The sequence below is a fragment of the Scyliorhinus torazame genome, chromosome 14 (assembly GCF_047496885.1).
Source record: "Scyliorhinus torazame isolate Kashiwa2021f chromosome 14, sScyTor2.1, whole genome shotgun sequence".
NCBI lineage: Eukaryota > Metazoa > Chordata > Chondrichthyes > Carcharhiniformes > Scyliorhinidae > Scyliorhinus > Scyliorhinus torazame.
In genome coordinates this window covers 188,588,554-188,603,314 of record NC_092720.1, presented here as the reverse complement: position 1 = coordinate 188,603,314, position 14,761 = coordinate 188,588,554, and the positions used below count along the sequence as shown (strand labels likewise).

Below are 14,761 nucleotides of genomic sequence, written 5' to 3'. Positions count from 1 at the left end.
GGTCCACAGAGAGAAGAGGGATAAGATTGAGAGGGAGAGATTGGTGGGGGAGATACTTAGGGTGGACAGGAGGTATGCGGAATCCCCCGAGGAGGGGTTGTTGAAGGAGCGCCGGAGCCTGCAGGCGGAGTTTGACTTGCTTACCACGAGGAAGGCTGAGGCTCAGTTGAGGAAGGTACAGGGAGCAGTGTACGAGTATGGGGAGAAGGCAAGTAGGATGCTGGCGCATCAGCTCCGGAAGAGAGAGGCGGCCAGGGAGATTGGGAGAACTAGAGATGGCGCGGTAACACGGTGCTGAATTCGGTAAGGATTATAAGGACCTTTAGAGGGACTGGGGGCCCAGATTGAGATGGAGTAACTGGTTAAGGGGTATGCAGGCGGGTAAGGCCCCGTGACCGGATGGGTATCCCGTAGAGTTTTATGGGAAATTCTCGGAGCTGCTGGGTCCGCTGTTGTTGAGGACTTTCAATGAGGCTATGGAAAAGGGAACCCCACCCCCCGACGATGTTGCAGGCTCTGATCTCGCTTATCCTCAAGCGAGATAGGGACCCGTTGCAATGTGGCTCCGAAAGGCCGATTTCGCTCCTTAATGTGGATGCCAAGCTGTTGGCCACTAGGATTGAGGACTGGGTCCCAGGAGTGATCAATGAGGATCAGACGGGGTTTGTGAGGGGCATGCAGTTGAATATGAATGTGCGGAGGCTCCTGAATGTGATCAAGATGCCGTCAGAAGGGGGAGGGGATGCAGAAGTGGCAGCGGCAATGGACGCGGAGAAAGCCTTCGATCAGGTGGAGTGGGAGTACCTGTGGGAAGTGTTAGGCAGATTTGGGTTTGGAGAGGAAATTAGAGAGTGGGTTAAATTGTTGTATCAGGCCCCGGTAGCGAGTGTGTTCTCAATCCAGAGAGGGGGCGAGGTGGGGAGTGGGGTTTGGGCGGTTGTTAGATTTCATTTGTAAAGGGCAGATACCCCACCTTATTTTGTTAAATTGTTAAATGGTTAAGTTGCTTTTTGTTATGTTTTTATCTCATTGTTTTTCTTTTTGTAGTGGTTTGTAAAAATTATTGAAAAATGTTGAAAAAACAATTTTTAAAAAAATTATACACTACTCCCTAAAAAGATTTATCTGGTCACTCTCATAATCCTCCACTCCCATTGCAGTAAAATGGCATTTAGCCCACCAATATTCCTCTCCATTCAAAACAATCAATTCAATAAAATTATTTACAAATCAAGTGACCGCAGACAAAAATACACGAGGTAAAGAAAACTAGTATCACACACAGATATTTGGCAAATCAAGACACTTCCCCCACCCCCTCAACCACTGATTACAATGCCTTAGAATGATGGTGGCCCTTTAGTTACTCTGAGCTATCATTAATACAGATTTAAAATCTCATCAAAGGATGGCATCACAACAAAGCAGCGGGTCCTTCACTACTGTACTGGATTGCCAATTTGTCATTATGTGCTCAAGTCATAGAGAGAGTTTAGGGCGGCACAATGGAGCAGCCTTTAGCACTGCTGCCTCCGGCACCGAGGATCCGGGTTCGAACCTGGCCCCGGGTCACTGTCCGTGTGGAGTTTGCACATTCTCCCCGTGTCTGTGTTGGTTTCACCCCCACAACCCAAAGATGTGCAGGTTAGTTGGATTGGCCACGCTAAATTACCCCTTAATTGGAAAAAAACTCTAAATTTAAAAAAGTTAGAGGTACTTTTGAACCACAGGCTAATAAACTGACTCTCAAATGTGGATATAAAATTTGGAGTATAGTGTTGGCTGAAGTCCACTCCAGGACATTGCAGCAGTGTAAAATTGTCTTTCTCTTTTAAAATCAAGACTGGGGGTGACAATCTGATAGAGCTGATAAAGATTACAAAGCAGTTTAGGAGGATAGACCCGGCCACAGTACTGAAACAGCACTTAACAAAAAGTCACAAATTATATCCTACATGACTGCCCACACCCTGATTGTAGCCTTTGACATAGTTGGATCTTATCATTCTCCTCCAAAATCCAGTTTGATGGGTCTGACACTCATTGGTTCCATTCTTAGCTATCTAATCAACCAGAGAATTTCAATGACTAACCCACACCATTATCTCTGATAGCCCCCAAGGATCGATCCTTGATTCCCCCCACCCATGCTATTTCTCTAGTGCATACTGTCCCTCAGCGACACCAACCCAAAAAACACAGTATTAGTTTCCACATGTCTGCTGACAGTACCTAGCTCGACCTCACTAACCTTCACGGTCTCACAATTTTCAGGCTGCTTATCTGACATCCAGTATTGAATGAACAAATATTTCCTCCAATTAAATATTTTTGAAGACTGAAACCATTATCTTTGGTGCCTGGCACAAACTCGACTCCCTTGCCATCTGGCAGATGTCTGAAACCAAACCAGATGTTTGCAACCTTGCTATCATACTTGACTCCCAACGAAGCTTTCAACCACATATTTGCTGTCATGAAGAGCACTTATTTCCATCACCCCATTCTGGGCCTGCCTCAGCTCTTCCGATTCTGAATCCCCCATCCATGCCTTTGCCTCTAACACTGCAGGCCGGCCTCATAGATTCTACTCTCCATACACTTCAGGTCATCCAAAACTCTGTTGTCCATGTCCCAACTTGCACCAGATCTCACACACACATCAGCACGGTAGCACAATGGTTAGCACAGTTGCTTCACAGCTCCAGGGTCCCAGGTTAGATTCCCGGCTTGGGTCACTGTCTGTTCGGAGTCTGTACATTCTCCCCGTGTCTGCGTGGGTTTCTTCTGGGTGCTCCGGTTTCCTCCCACAGTCCAAAGATGTGCAGGTTGGGTGGATTGGCCATGATAAATTGCCCTTCGTGTCCAAAAAGGTTAGGTGGGGTTACTGAGATAGGGTGGAGGCGTGACCTTAAGTGGGGTGGTGTTTCCAAGGGCCGGTGCAGACTTGATGGGCCAAATGGCCTCCTTCTGCACAGTAAATTCTATGACCCCAAAGCTCCCAACATACATTGGCTTCCAGTTGCATGATGCCATAATTTTAAAATTCTCATCCTGGTTTTCAAAACTTTCCAGGACTTCGGCCCTCCCAATCTACATAATCTCTTCCAGCCATACAACCCACCAAGATATCAGCACTCTTCTAATTTCTGCCTGTTGAGATTCCGGATTTAAATTGTTCCACCATTGTTAGCTGTGCCTTCAGCAGTCCAAGCTTTGCAAGTCCCTCACTAAAACCCTTCCTTGCTTTCCTGCTTTAAGACACTCCTCAAAACCTTTCTATTTTATCAAGCTTTTAGTCATCTGCCCTAATATCTTACCATGGGGCTCAATGTCATATTTTGTTTCATGGACTTCCGGTGACGGCGGGCGGGAGGCAGCCGCCGCACATTGGAAGGCTCCCGTTCGGGAACGGTCGGTCCTAGGGCCAGCGACGGCAGTAAAAGTCGGATAGCGCAAGGAGAAGGAGGATGTCGAAAATCACCAAAAAAACGGCCGGGTTAAAAAGCGGCTGAAAGTCCATTGGAGAGGGGAAAGGTCACCGCAGGGTCAACAAAGAAAATGGAGGCTGGCGCACCAGGGGAGGCCGCAGTGCTTACGGCTGAAGAACTAACTAAGGTGATGGCTGCGGAATTCCAAAAGCAGTTGGCGCAGATTGAGAAATGTATGGAGATGGTGAGGAAGGAGATGAGGGAGGTTTTGAATGTGCTGGTGGAGGAGGCGGTTTCCCGGTGAAGACGGCGGTGCCGAGCGCAGTGGCGGAGGTGCGAGAGCAAGGGGAGGCGCTGAAGGAAGTGGAGGAGACGGTATTGCAGCACGGTGATCAACTTGCCTCGATGGGGAAGGAGATGCGGAAGGTGATGGACACGAACAAGAATCTGAGAGGAAAAATGGAAGATCTGGAAAACAGATCCAGGCGACAGAATTTGAGGGTCGTGGGGCTGCCCGAAGGAGTTGAAGGACCGAAGCCGACTTAGTATTTTGCCGCGATGCTGGCAAAACTACTGGGGGAGGGGGAGGACCCCTCCCGATATGAACTGGATCGGGCTCATCGGTCGTGGAGGCCTGTACCAAAGGCGAGTGAGCCGCCAAGGGCAGTGACTCTGTGCTTCCGTAGGTACAGTGTGAAGGAGAAGGTCCTGAGCTGGGCCAAACAGAAGCGGGTGGTGCAGTGGGCTGGAGCTGGTATACGTGTATACCAGGACTTTACAGTGGAGCTGACGAAGAGGCGGGCTGCCTTCAACCGGGTGAAGAGGGCACTGTACATTGGCAAGGTGCAGTGCGGCATTGTATATCCAGCGAAGCTGAGGGTGACTTACAAGCTCAGGGACTTTTATTTTGGAACGGCGGAAGCAGCGGAGGAGTTTGCGAAGGCAGAAGGACTGTGGCAGAACTGACAAATTGAGGAATGGTCATGTGCCGATGTAACCTCATGACTGTATTTTCTTTTTTTTTGTATCACTGCGCGCGGGTGTAGAGGCTAAAGGACCCAATGTTGCATATATTTGGACAAGGGCAGGGAAGGGACTTTCACTCGAAAGGAGGGCTCTTTGGGGTGTAGGTGGATATGTGGGGTTTGTGTGCTAAAAGGGGATCTTTGGGCTTTCCTAGGGCCGGGAAAGGGGGAAAGGGACCCGGGCGGGGGCCTCCACACTGGCCGGTTTAAGCCGGCCAGTGAACGGGAGTGAGGTGGGGGGAGGGGCTGCGGCCATCGGAGCCTGACAGAACGGGGTCAGAGTGGTCTAGCCGGGGTGGAAAGTTGGGGGGAGGGAACAGAGGTTGGGGGAGGGAACCGAGGTTGGGAGGAGGAGTTTTACAAGAGGCATTGGACGGGAGGAGCTGGAGACTTGGGGGGAGGGGGGGGGGGTACAACTTTGGGGTATGATGTACTGTACTCTCTTAGAGGCTGGATGGCGTTGGTTGGGGGGGTGGAGAGCCGTGTAGATTAAGGGTGACTACGGGTAATCCCTGATTCCTTTTTGTCATTTGTTTATGTAAACAGGTGGGTTGAGGTTTGGGGGTTGGTGGGCGGATGGGATCGTTGTTATTATGGGGATTGACATATCTTATTGATTATTGTTTATTGTTAATGGGTGTAAATGTGGGAGAAAACGTGAAAAAGGAGAATTTAAAAAATTTACAAAAAAAAAAAATATTTTGTTTCATGATGTCTCTGTGAAGCACCTTGGGATATTTTATTGCTATAAATTCCAGTGTTTAGGTTCACCCTATTTATCCGGCCCCCCCAAAAAATCTTTTTTTTTTGTTGCACATACACAGCATTAAGCTGAACTCTCTTTTTGACCTCAACATGCTACACTTGCATTAATAGTCAACCTCAATTTTGCTTCCCACAAATGCATGTTGTTTTTTTACCCAAAATGATTTAATGAATGGTTTTAGCCTCTCGGATCTCCATGCCGCAATGCCTGGAATGAGTGTCAGAGCACAGGACAGGGGCAACACTGGAAATGCCTCGGTGAATCCGCTGTTAGTTCGACAAGAGGCAGAAAGCTGGAGGAGGCAGATCTCCTTGATGTGTACGGGTGGCTTACTTACTGGTATCTTATAATTGGGTGTAAGGAAGCAAGCAGGTGAAATGGGGTGCATTGTGAAGTTACTTTAACACATGCCCACATTTTTGCATCGCAGGCAGATGACATTTCAAAATAGCGACCACACACACTGGTGTTGCACTTTTATACTCAGCATTCAAGTTGGCCCCTGTTTTTGAAGGGATTTTTCTTGGCTTCAAAGGTTGACTTATACTCTGATAGGCTATAAAGACGTTTTATAAATACAAGTTGTTATTGTTCTAGTGGACATCTAACAGGAAGCTTATGAGAAACTTCTTTACCCAGTGAGTGGCGAGAATGTGGAACCAGCTACCAAGAGGTTAGGTGGATTGGCCATGCTAAATTACCCCTTTGTGTCCAAAGGTTAGGTGAGGTTATGGGGATAGGGCTTAAGTAGGGTGCTCTTTCGGCGGGTCAGTGCTGACTCGATGGGCCAAATGGCATCCTTCTGCACTGTAGGGATTTTGTGATTCTATGAAGAGTGATTGAGGTGAACGGCATAGATCTGTTTAATGGGAAATTAGATAAGCACATGTGGAAGAAAGAGGATGCCAATCATAGATTATCATAGAATTTACAGTGCAGAAGGGGGCCATTCGGCCCATCGAGTCTGCACCGGCTCTTGGAAAGAGCACCCTACCCAAGGTCAACACCTCCACCCTATCCCCATAACCCAGTAACCCCACGCAACACTAAGGGCAATTTTTGGACACCAAGGGCAATTTATCATGGCCAATCCACCTAACCTGCACATCTTTGGACTGTGGGAGGAAACCGGAGCACCCGGAGGAAACCCATGCACACACGGGGAGGATGTGCAGACTCCGCACAGACAGTGACCCAAGCCGGAATCAAACCTGGGACCCTGGAGCTGTGAAGCAATTGTGCTATCCACAATGCTACCGTGCCGTCCCAAAGGGTTAGATGAGGTATAGGTGGGAGTAGCTCGTGTGAAGCATCAACAACGAAAAGAACCAATGGATTGAATGGACTTGTGCTCCACATTATATTTAATTGCATGTACCACAGCATCACCAACAGATTTTTGCAGCATGTTCTTTTTACTGCCTGTGTGAAAGACAAACAGCAACATTGACTGGGCTGCAGTTTGATGCACGTTGCGGCAGTTCAATGATAATTTGTTACATCAGTTTGAAGACAATGAAGAGATTAGCATAATTGACTTAAACATGAATGCTCACCTTTTGTAGTCTTTCACCAGCTCGGTCATCTCCCTTCTCCAACAGAGCCTGGAGCTGTCGCTCTTCTTCCAACAGCTTTAGTCGCTTCATATCAGCTTTCAGAACAGCATCGACTGCCGCTGTGTCATCAGCCCTTACCTCTGAGGAGCGGGGCCCCGGAATAGTCATTAGCTCATTGGATCATTTTCAATAATACAGTACTTATATCTGTATCTCACCTCTCCTTCCTGGCTGCACATCAAATCTATTCCTCCCTCTAACAGAACACGCTATTGCCAAACTTATGTTTAAATGATACGTATTCTGTATAGAGTGGCGTGATGAGTCAGGACTCTTCTAGGGAAGGCTCAGCATTTTAAATGATCTAGAAAAAGGGCTCTGATAGCAAAGTGGGGGGGCACACCAAAATATCAAAGGTGGTTAATATAGAGATAGATGAAAACAATCTACAGTGGGACCAAAGCTGTTTGCAAAGGGATGCTTACAAGTCATTTAAAAAAATATATTTTGGAGTACCCAATTATCTTTTTTTCCAATTAAGGGCAATTTAGCGTGGCCAATCCACCTAACCAGCACATTTTTGGTTTGTGGGGATGAAACCCATGCAGACACGGGGAGAATGTGCAAACTCCACACACACTTCCCCATGGTAGGCTACTGCAGAAAATATGGAGGCATGGGATTCAGGGTCAGTTGGCAGTTTGGATCAGAAATTGGCTAGTTTGAAGAAGACAAAGGGTGGTGGTTGATGGGAAATGTTCAGACTGGAGTCCAGTTTCTAGTGGTGTACCACAAGGATCTGTTTTGGGGCCACTGCTGTTAGTCATTTTTATAAATGACCTGGAGGAGGGCGTAGAAGGATGGGTGAGTAAATTTGCAGATGACACTAAAGTCGGTGGAGTTGTGGACAGTGCAGAAGGATGTTACAAGTTACAGAGGGACAGTGATAAGCTTCAGAGCTGGGCTGAGAGGTGGCAAATGGAGTTTAATGCAGAAAAGTTTGAGGTGATTCATTTTGGAAGGAATAACAGGAAGACAGAGTACTGGGCTAATGGTAAGATTCTTGGCAGTGTGGATGAGCAGAGAGATCTCGGTGTCCACGTACATAGATCCCTGAAAGTTGCCACCCAGGTTGAGAGGGTTGTTAAGAAGGCGTACGGTGTGTTAGCTTTTATTGGTAGAGGGATTGAGTTTCAGATCCATGAGGTCATGTTGCAGCTGTACAAAACTCTGGTGCGGCCGCATTTGGAGTATTGCGTGTAATTCTGGTCGCCGCATTATAGGAAGGATGTGGAAGCATTGGAAAGGGGCAGAGGAGATTTACCAGAATGTTGCCTGGTATGGAGGGAAGATCTTATGAGGAAAGGCTGAGGGACTTGAGGCTGCTTTCGTTAGAGAGAAGAAGGTTAAGAGGTGACTTAATTGAGGCATACAAGATGATCAGAGGATTAGATAGGGTGGACAGTGAGAGCCTTTTTCCTCGGATGGTGATGTCTAGCACGAGGGGTCATAGCTTTAAATTGAGGGGAGATAGATATAGGACAGATGTCAGAGGTAGGTTCTTTACTCAGAGAGTAGTAAGGGTGTGGACTATCCTGCCTGCAACAGTAGTGGACTCGTCAACACTGAGGACATTCAAATGGTCATTGGATAGACATATGGACGATAAGGGAATAGTGTAGATGGGCTTTAGAGTGGTTTCACAGGTCGGCGCAACATCGAGGGCTGAAGGGCCTGTACTGCGCTGTAATGTTCTCTGTTCCATGTTCAGACAGTGACCCAGGGCCCGGATTCGAACCAGAGTCCGTAGTCTCATGCTAACCACTGCGCCACGTGCCGCCCTCAGATGCTGGTCATGACGACCTGATCATATCATGCACAACACTCAAGTGCACTTTCGAGAAGTAGTATCTAATGGCAAACGAGAACAAGACCAATTGCTCTCTCCCATAATATTTGTAATACTACCACTGAAATGGAATTGGCCCCTGTCAAATTTGATTTACCTTGTTCACAGAGCAGCACATCTATGTTGGGAGGTATATTCAGCACCCGATTCTGGATGTGCTTCAGTAGTGTGGTCTTACCCTTGCTGTAAACAGAAGGCACAATATTATATAATAATGTTTATTGTCACAAGTAGGCTTACATTAACACTGCAATGAAGTTACTGTGAAAAGCCCTAGTCGTCACATTCCGGCGCCTGTTCGGGTACACAGAGGGAGAATTCAGAATATCCAAAATTCCTAACAGCAAGTCCTAACGGGACTTGTGGGAGGAAACCGGAACACCCGGAGGAAACCCGTGCAGACACGTAAAGAGCATGCAGACTATGCACAGACAGTGACCCAAGCCAGGAATCAAACCTGGGACCCTGGAGATTTGAAGCAACAGTGCTAGCCACTGTGCTTCTGTGCTGCCCGATGTTACCTCTAACTTAAAGGGAAACACTACTTTATGCATGGACCGATTGCCCAATTTGCAGCACATTTCGGATTGTTATGAGACCACACATCTTAGAGGGATCACAGGATGTAGGAGGAGTGTATAATAATAAAAATCTTTATTAGTGTCACAAGTAGGCTTACATTAACACTGCAGTGGTTATTGTGAAAATCCCCCTAGTCGCCACACTACTGTTCGGGTACTCTGAGGGAGAGTTCAGAATATCCAATTGACCTAACAACCACGGCCTTCGGGACTTGTGTGAGGAAACCGGAGCACCTGGAGGAAACCCACGTAGACGCGGGGAGAACGTGCAGGCTCCGCACAGATAGTGACCCAAGCAGGGAAGCGAACCAAGGTCCCTGGCGCTGTGAAGTAACGGTATTAACCACTGTGCTACCATGCTGCCCCTATCGTGATGCACAGAGGTATTGCAATGACGTGAACCGGGACAGACGGACCAGAGGATCATTACTTGTCTGTCATTCGCATTAATATTTTCGTATATTCGGAGTGGGTTAGGTTAAAAACAGCCTTTTCTTCTACTTTGGAAGTTCAGTGCAGTACAATACCATAGCTGAGTAAAGATCGGTTTGTAGCAAGACTTTTCCATTCACAGCGTGCATTCAGCATGTCTTTCCCTGTATTCTCTGAGATTATACTCGTACTTTTAAGATGCGCCTGCCCCATTGGAGATACTTTCCTTGTACACTAGAATCCGTTAGTCGCAGACTACTTCACTCTTGTTGTAGAGGTAAACATCAGCAGTGTAGGGAGGCGCAGTGGCTAGCACTGCTGCCTATGGCACCGAGGACCCGGGTCACAGTCTGTGTCAGCGTGGTTTTGCCCCCACAACCCAAAGATGTGCAGGGTAGGTGGATTGGCCAAGCTAAATTGGCCAGTAATTGGAAAAAAAAATGATTGGGTAGTCCAAAAATATTTTTAAAAAATTAAAACATCAGTAGAACATCGGGTTCAAGATGGCAGCTCACCACCACCTTCTGAAGGGCAACTAGAGATGGGCAATAAATGTTGGCCGAGCCAGCAACGCCAACATCCTGTAAATGAATTTTTAAAAATTAAACTGAAAAAAGGCTGATAAAGGGTCAAGGTCTTTAAAGTAGGACAAAAACTAAAAGAGCCAAATTTTCCAACTTACCCATTTGGTCCGACCAGTCCGTATCTCCGCCCAGCCACAATGTACAGGTCAGCATTGATGAAAAGCTCCTTCCCATGAGCAGAGATGCTGAACCTCTCCAGCTGAAAAAAGGTGAGATGTAGTTCAATTTTAAAAAACAGCTCCTTGCAGAAAATGAGTAAAACTGCAACGATTGCAATAATGTCAAAAAGCATTCATGCTTCACACTAAACTTTACATCAATCATATACCCTTCCTCAAGTTTCAGCCGGGTGGAAACAGTCACTACTGACATTTTTTAGTTAGCTGGTAATTTTGTTATATTTTCAAACTTTATCATTTCAGCTCCTGAAAGACACTAAACAGATGCCCAGAGGTCTGCAGGATCTTGCTGAAATAGTCATCTTTTGCGCAGACATCAGCAAGCCGTACAGTAGCACAGTGGTTAGCACTTCACAGCACCAGGGACCTGGGTTCGATTCGCGGCTTGGGTCACTGTCTGTGCGGAGTCTGCACGTTCTCCCCTTGTCTGCGTGGGCTTCCTCCGGATGCTCCAGTTTCCTCCCTCAAGCCCCGAAAGACATGCTTATTAGGCGAATTGAATATTCTGAATTCTCCCTCAGTGTACCCAAACAGGTGGCTTAGTGTGGCGACTAGGGGATTTTCACAGTAACGTTATTACAGTGTTAATGTAAGCCTACTTGTGACACTAATAAAGATTATTATTACAGGGGGCAGCACAAGTGGATAGCACTGGCGTCACAGCGCCAGGGTCCCAGGTTCGATTCTCCTCTGGGTCACTGTCTGTGCGGAATCTGCACGTTCTTCCCATGTCTGCGTGGGTTCCCTCCGGGTGCTCCGGTTTCCTCCCACAGTCCAAAGACATGCAGGTTAGGTGGATCGATCATGATAAATTGCCCTTAGTGACCAAAAAGGTTGGGAGGGGTTATTGGGTTACGGGGTATAAGGAGGAAGAGAGGGTTTGAGTGGGTCGGTGCAGACTCGATGGGCCATACAGACTGTATGTTCCATGTAAATCACAGCCAAATACAACTGCCCAGTTGAGTGGGACTACAGTCAGGTTGCGATCACTGCTGCACCGGCTGAAATGACGTGCAATCCCAAATTAATGAGAGATAGCTGCCAACCCAAACCATCTAAACTCATCAGTGTCAAAGGTAATGCAGTTAGATGATAAACTGAGAATTAGGGTGCTTGAACAATGTGCCTCAATGTTCAATTTACACCGACTGATTGGAGACATTCCTTCCTGGTCTGTTTGTGCTTGAGAGGCAGGAGGAAAACTGGGAAAGGGGTAACAATTTAGGAGAGAAAAAAGAAATATCCAAGCAGTGGAGCATTCCTGTGGAACCCTGAACCCAAAATTTTGGATTAACATTCAGGCAACAACGCAACACGAAGGTTTTGGAGAGGAATGGAAATCTCTCACTATCACAATTGCTCTTTATGATTGGCAGCTGAAAAAGTTGTACTTTTGTGCACACGGCAGGCCACTATGTGGCCCATTATAAAAGGAGATTTGCACTTGGCTTCCTCAGGGCAGAAAAACTGTGTTGGAACAGACATAAAAAAAAGGAAATGCTCAAGTTTTCCTGCTCCATTCTTGGTCACATTGTCGACCCCTGCAAAGTTCACATCAGCTTGGCTCAGTTTGTAATGCTCCTCTCACTAGGTAGGAGGCATGTGGGTCTGAGGCTCAAACAAGGCATTTGAGTGCACAATGCAGCATAGCACTTCAGTGCAGTACTCCGGGATTGTGGCATTGTCAAAAAGTGTTGTACTTACCGTGTGAAGTCACTGCACTTCAGTGTACAAGCGTGGTCAAATGTTTGCGAAGCACAAGATGTGGCAATTTAAGACTTTCAAGGCCAATTTATTCTGGCCAGCACGCCATCATTGAAGCGGAAGTCTGGGACACAACCCAGTACCACCTGACACCAACTCAAATTTTCTAACTAAATTGTGGCTTTCACATTGTGAAAACCAGAACTAACTCGCCCAGTCAGGACTCTGCAATAAGCACCTTGATATCTGACGCATTCTCTAACATGGCTTGTCGTGATGACTGTTCGGCCTGCGACACAGAGAAGTCGCCCTCAGCGTCGTTTGAAGCTTTCAGTGAGTCTACTTGGCGCTGAAATTCTATCTGGGGAGAATTTGGAAAGAAAAAGAAACAAGCACAAATTAAACAGCCTACTTGCCAACATTCAGTCTCTTAAAACAATCTCAGGATGACATTTTTGTTGATTCGACCCGAGCTGTGAAATTGCCACTTTTAACTTGAAATACGGCGACCAGTTTACCAAGTGAAGAAGCTGAGCTGTTGAAAAGCCGTAGTCAGCAACACAATGTCTTAAAGTGATCTTATGGAAAACACAGTGTAAATAGGCCTCTGCAAACGCACCATACAATATCAAACATTCACAATCATTGGTAACCCAACGCACCGCAAAATTGTATTTCAACCACATTTCTATATTTACATCTTTTAAAAAGTAGTACAGGTTGAGTCCCCTTTATCCAAAACCCTTGGGTCCAATTGCATTTTAGATCATTTTGGGTTTCGGATACCCCGTATAAACTTATGACAACAGCTGAAGTCTAGGATAGTTACGGTCTAAAGTAAATAAAATGGCTAGAAAAGCAAGATGTATAACTGAATAATAAATAGAATACTTGTAATAAGCTTTTTTTCAACATGTTCACTACAAAACTCGCAAGGTAAACCGTGCAAATATCCAGGCTTCCCACGCTCAAAGATAATGAGGTTTTTAAAAACAAGTGCAGATTCTGGCTGTTTTCAGATTTATGGATAAAGGATACTCAACATGTGTAGATACATTATCCCGGAAAAGCCCATGGTGCATTGAATGTGTTCCTTTTTCTAAGTGCAAGATGACAAGGTAATTAATTGGGAGACTCATTCCACATACTGCCTTGAGTGTGAAAGTTGGGGTTAGCAGGATTGAATAGGAAAGAATGACTTAGACATTGTAACAGTAAATGTTGATTAAGTACAACTAAAAATTGTGACATGAAGCACGTCATATAGCAAATCTCCACAAGGAAGGTGAAAGCAGGCAATTTGTGGCTCTCAACCTAAGCTGCTAGATTCCAGTTCAGAAAGTTGGAGATTTTGTTCACTTAATGTAACTGTGACCTTAACGGGCACGCTCAATCTTACCAGCAGAATGATACACACCCCATGGCCCAATCTTCTAATCAGCCCCAAACCACCGTCAGACATTGGTCAGACAGAAAATGGTGCACTTTGCCGGTTACATTTGAAAAAGGACAAACTTCCAATGCAGCATCCAGGCCAACCCATTCAGCAAAGAAATTCATGCAGAGGCCCGTGAAGAGGATCAATGGAAGCAGCAGCACGGTGGTGCAGTGGTTAATACTGCTGCCTCACAGCGCAGAGGACCCGGGTTCGATCCCGGCCCCATGTCACTATCCATGTGGAGTTTGCACATTCTCCCCATGCCTTCGTGGGTCTCACCACCACAACCCAAAGATGTGCAGGGTAGGTGGATTGGCCACACTAAATTGCCCCTTAATTGGAAAAAAAAGAATTGGATACCCTAAATTTATATTTTTTAAAAAGCGGAGAAGGCACATACCATTTTTACAGAACTGTATTCTATTCGGAGGCTCGGTCTTTTAATTAAAGCACGAGTGAATGGGAGAATGAGTGACTGGGTGAAAGAGCACCATGGGCTGACAGTTAACAAAATACTCCCTTTGATAGGGATCCTCCAAAAACAAAAAGAGCCATGCACCCGCCTGAAATCACACAGCTCCGACGGGAACATGCTCCAGCCCAGGCAGGAACGCGGTCCATACCTTACAAACTGCTGAGAGTACCACCTCCTGGCTGATCGCAAGCATCACCAATTGCAACCTGGTAACTGATTCCGTCTGGTGTGCAGTCACAGATTTCAACCTTCCATGGAAAGTACGGACCAGCCTCAATCACTTGGAGACGTGCCAGGAAAGATATGGTCACTTGCTCCACAAGTAGAACATGAGGAACACACAAATTCTGACTGCAGCCAGCAAAGTAAAATCATTGTCTACATAGTGAACTTCTGATCTGACAGCTCCATTTCTGGGAGTATCAAACCATTCACACCGGGTCATCTGAAACCGTTGAATGGATTATTAACCGAAACATCTTTCAATTTTTTTGCATAGTGAACAAAGAACAATTAAAAGTACAGCAAAGGAACAGGCCCTTCAAGCCTGTGCCGACCATCTAAACTAAAATCTTCTACACTTCCTGGGTCGGTATCCCTCTATTCCCATCCTATTAATGTATTTGTCAAGATGCCCCTGAAAAGGTCACTATCGTCCCTGCTTCCACCACCTCCTCCGGC

The 14,761-nt window shown here is 46.4% G+C and overlaps 1 protein-coding gene across 2 annotated transcripts in view; it reads right to left on the bottom strand.

Annotated features, from left to right (window-relative positions):
* Positions 1-14,761, bottom strand: part of abcf1 (ATP-binding cassette, sub-family F (GCN20), member 1) — a 127,340-nt gene that overhangs the window by 56,460 nt on the left and 56,119 nt on the right. For both annotated transcript variants that reach the window (XM_072475330.1, XM_072475331.1), the window contains 4 exons: positions 12,406-12,528; positions 10,383-10,483; positions 8,785-8,870; positions 6,779-6,918 (listed from right to left, as the gene is read on the bottom strand). In XM_072475330.1, the coding sequence (XP_072331431.1) occupies positions 6,779-6,918; positions 8,785-8,870; positions 10,383-10,483; positions 12,406-12,528 (450 nt within the window). The remainder of the gene's footprint in view (positions 1-6,778; positions 6,919-8,784; positions 8,871-10,382; positions 10,484-12,405; positions 12,529-14,761) is intronic.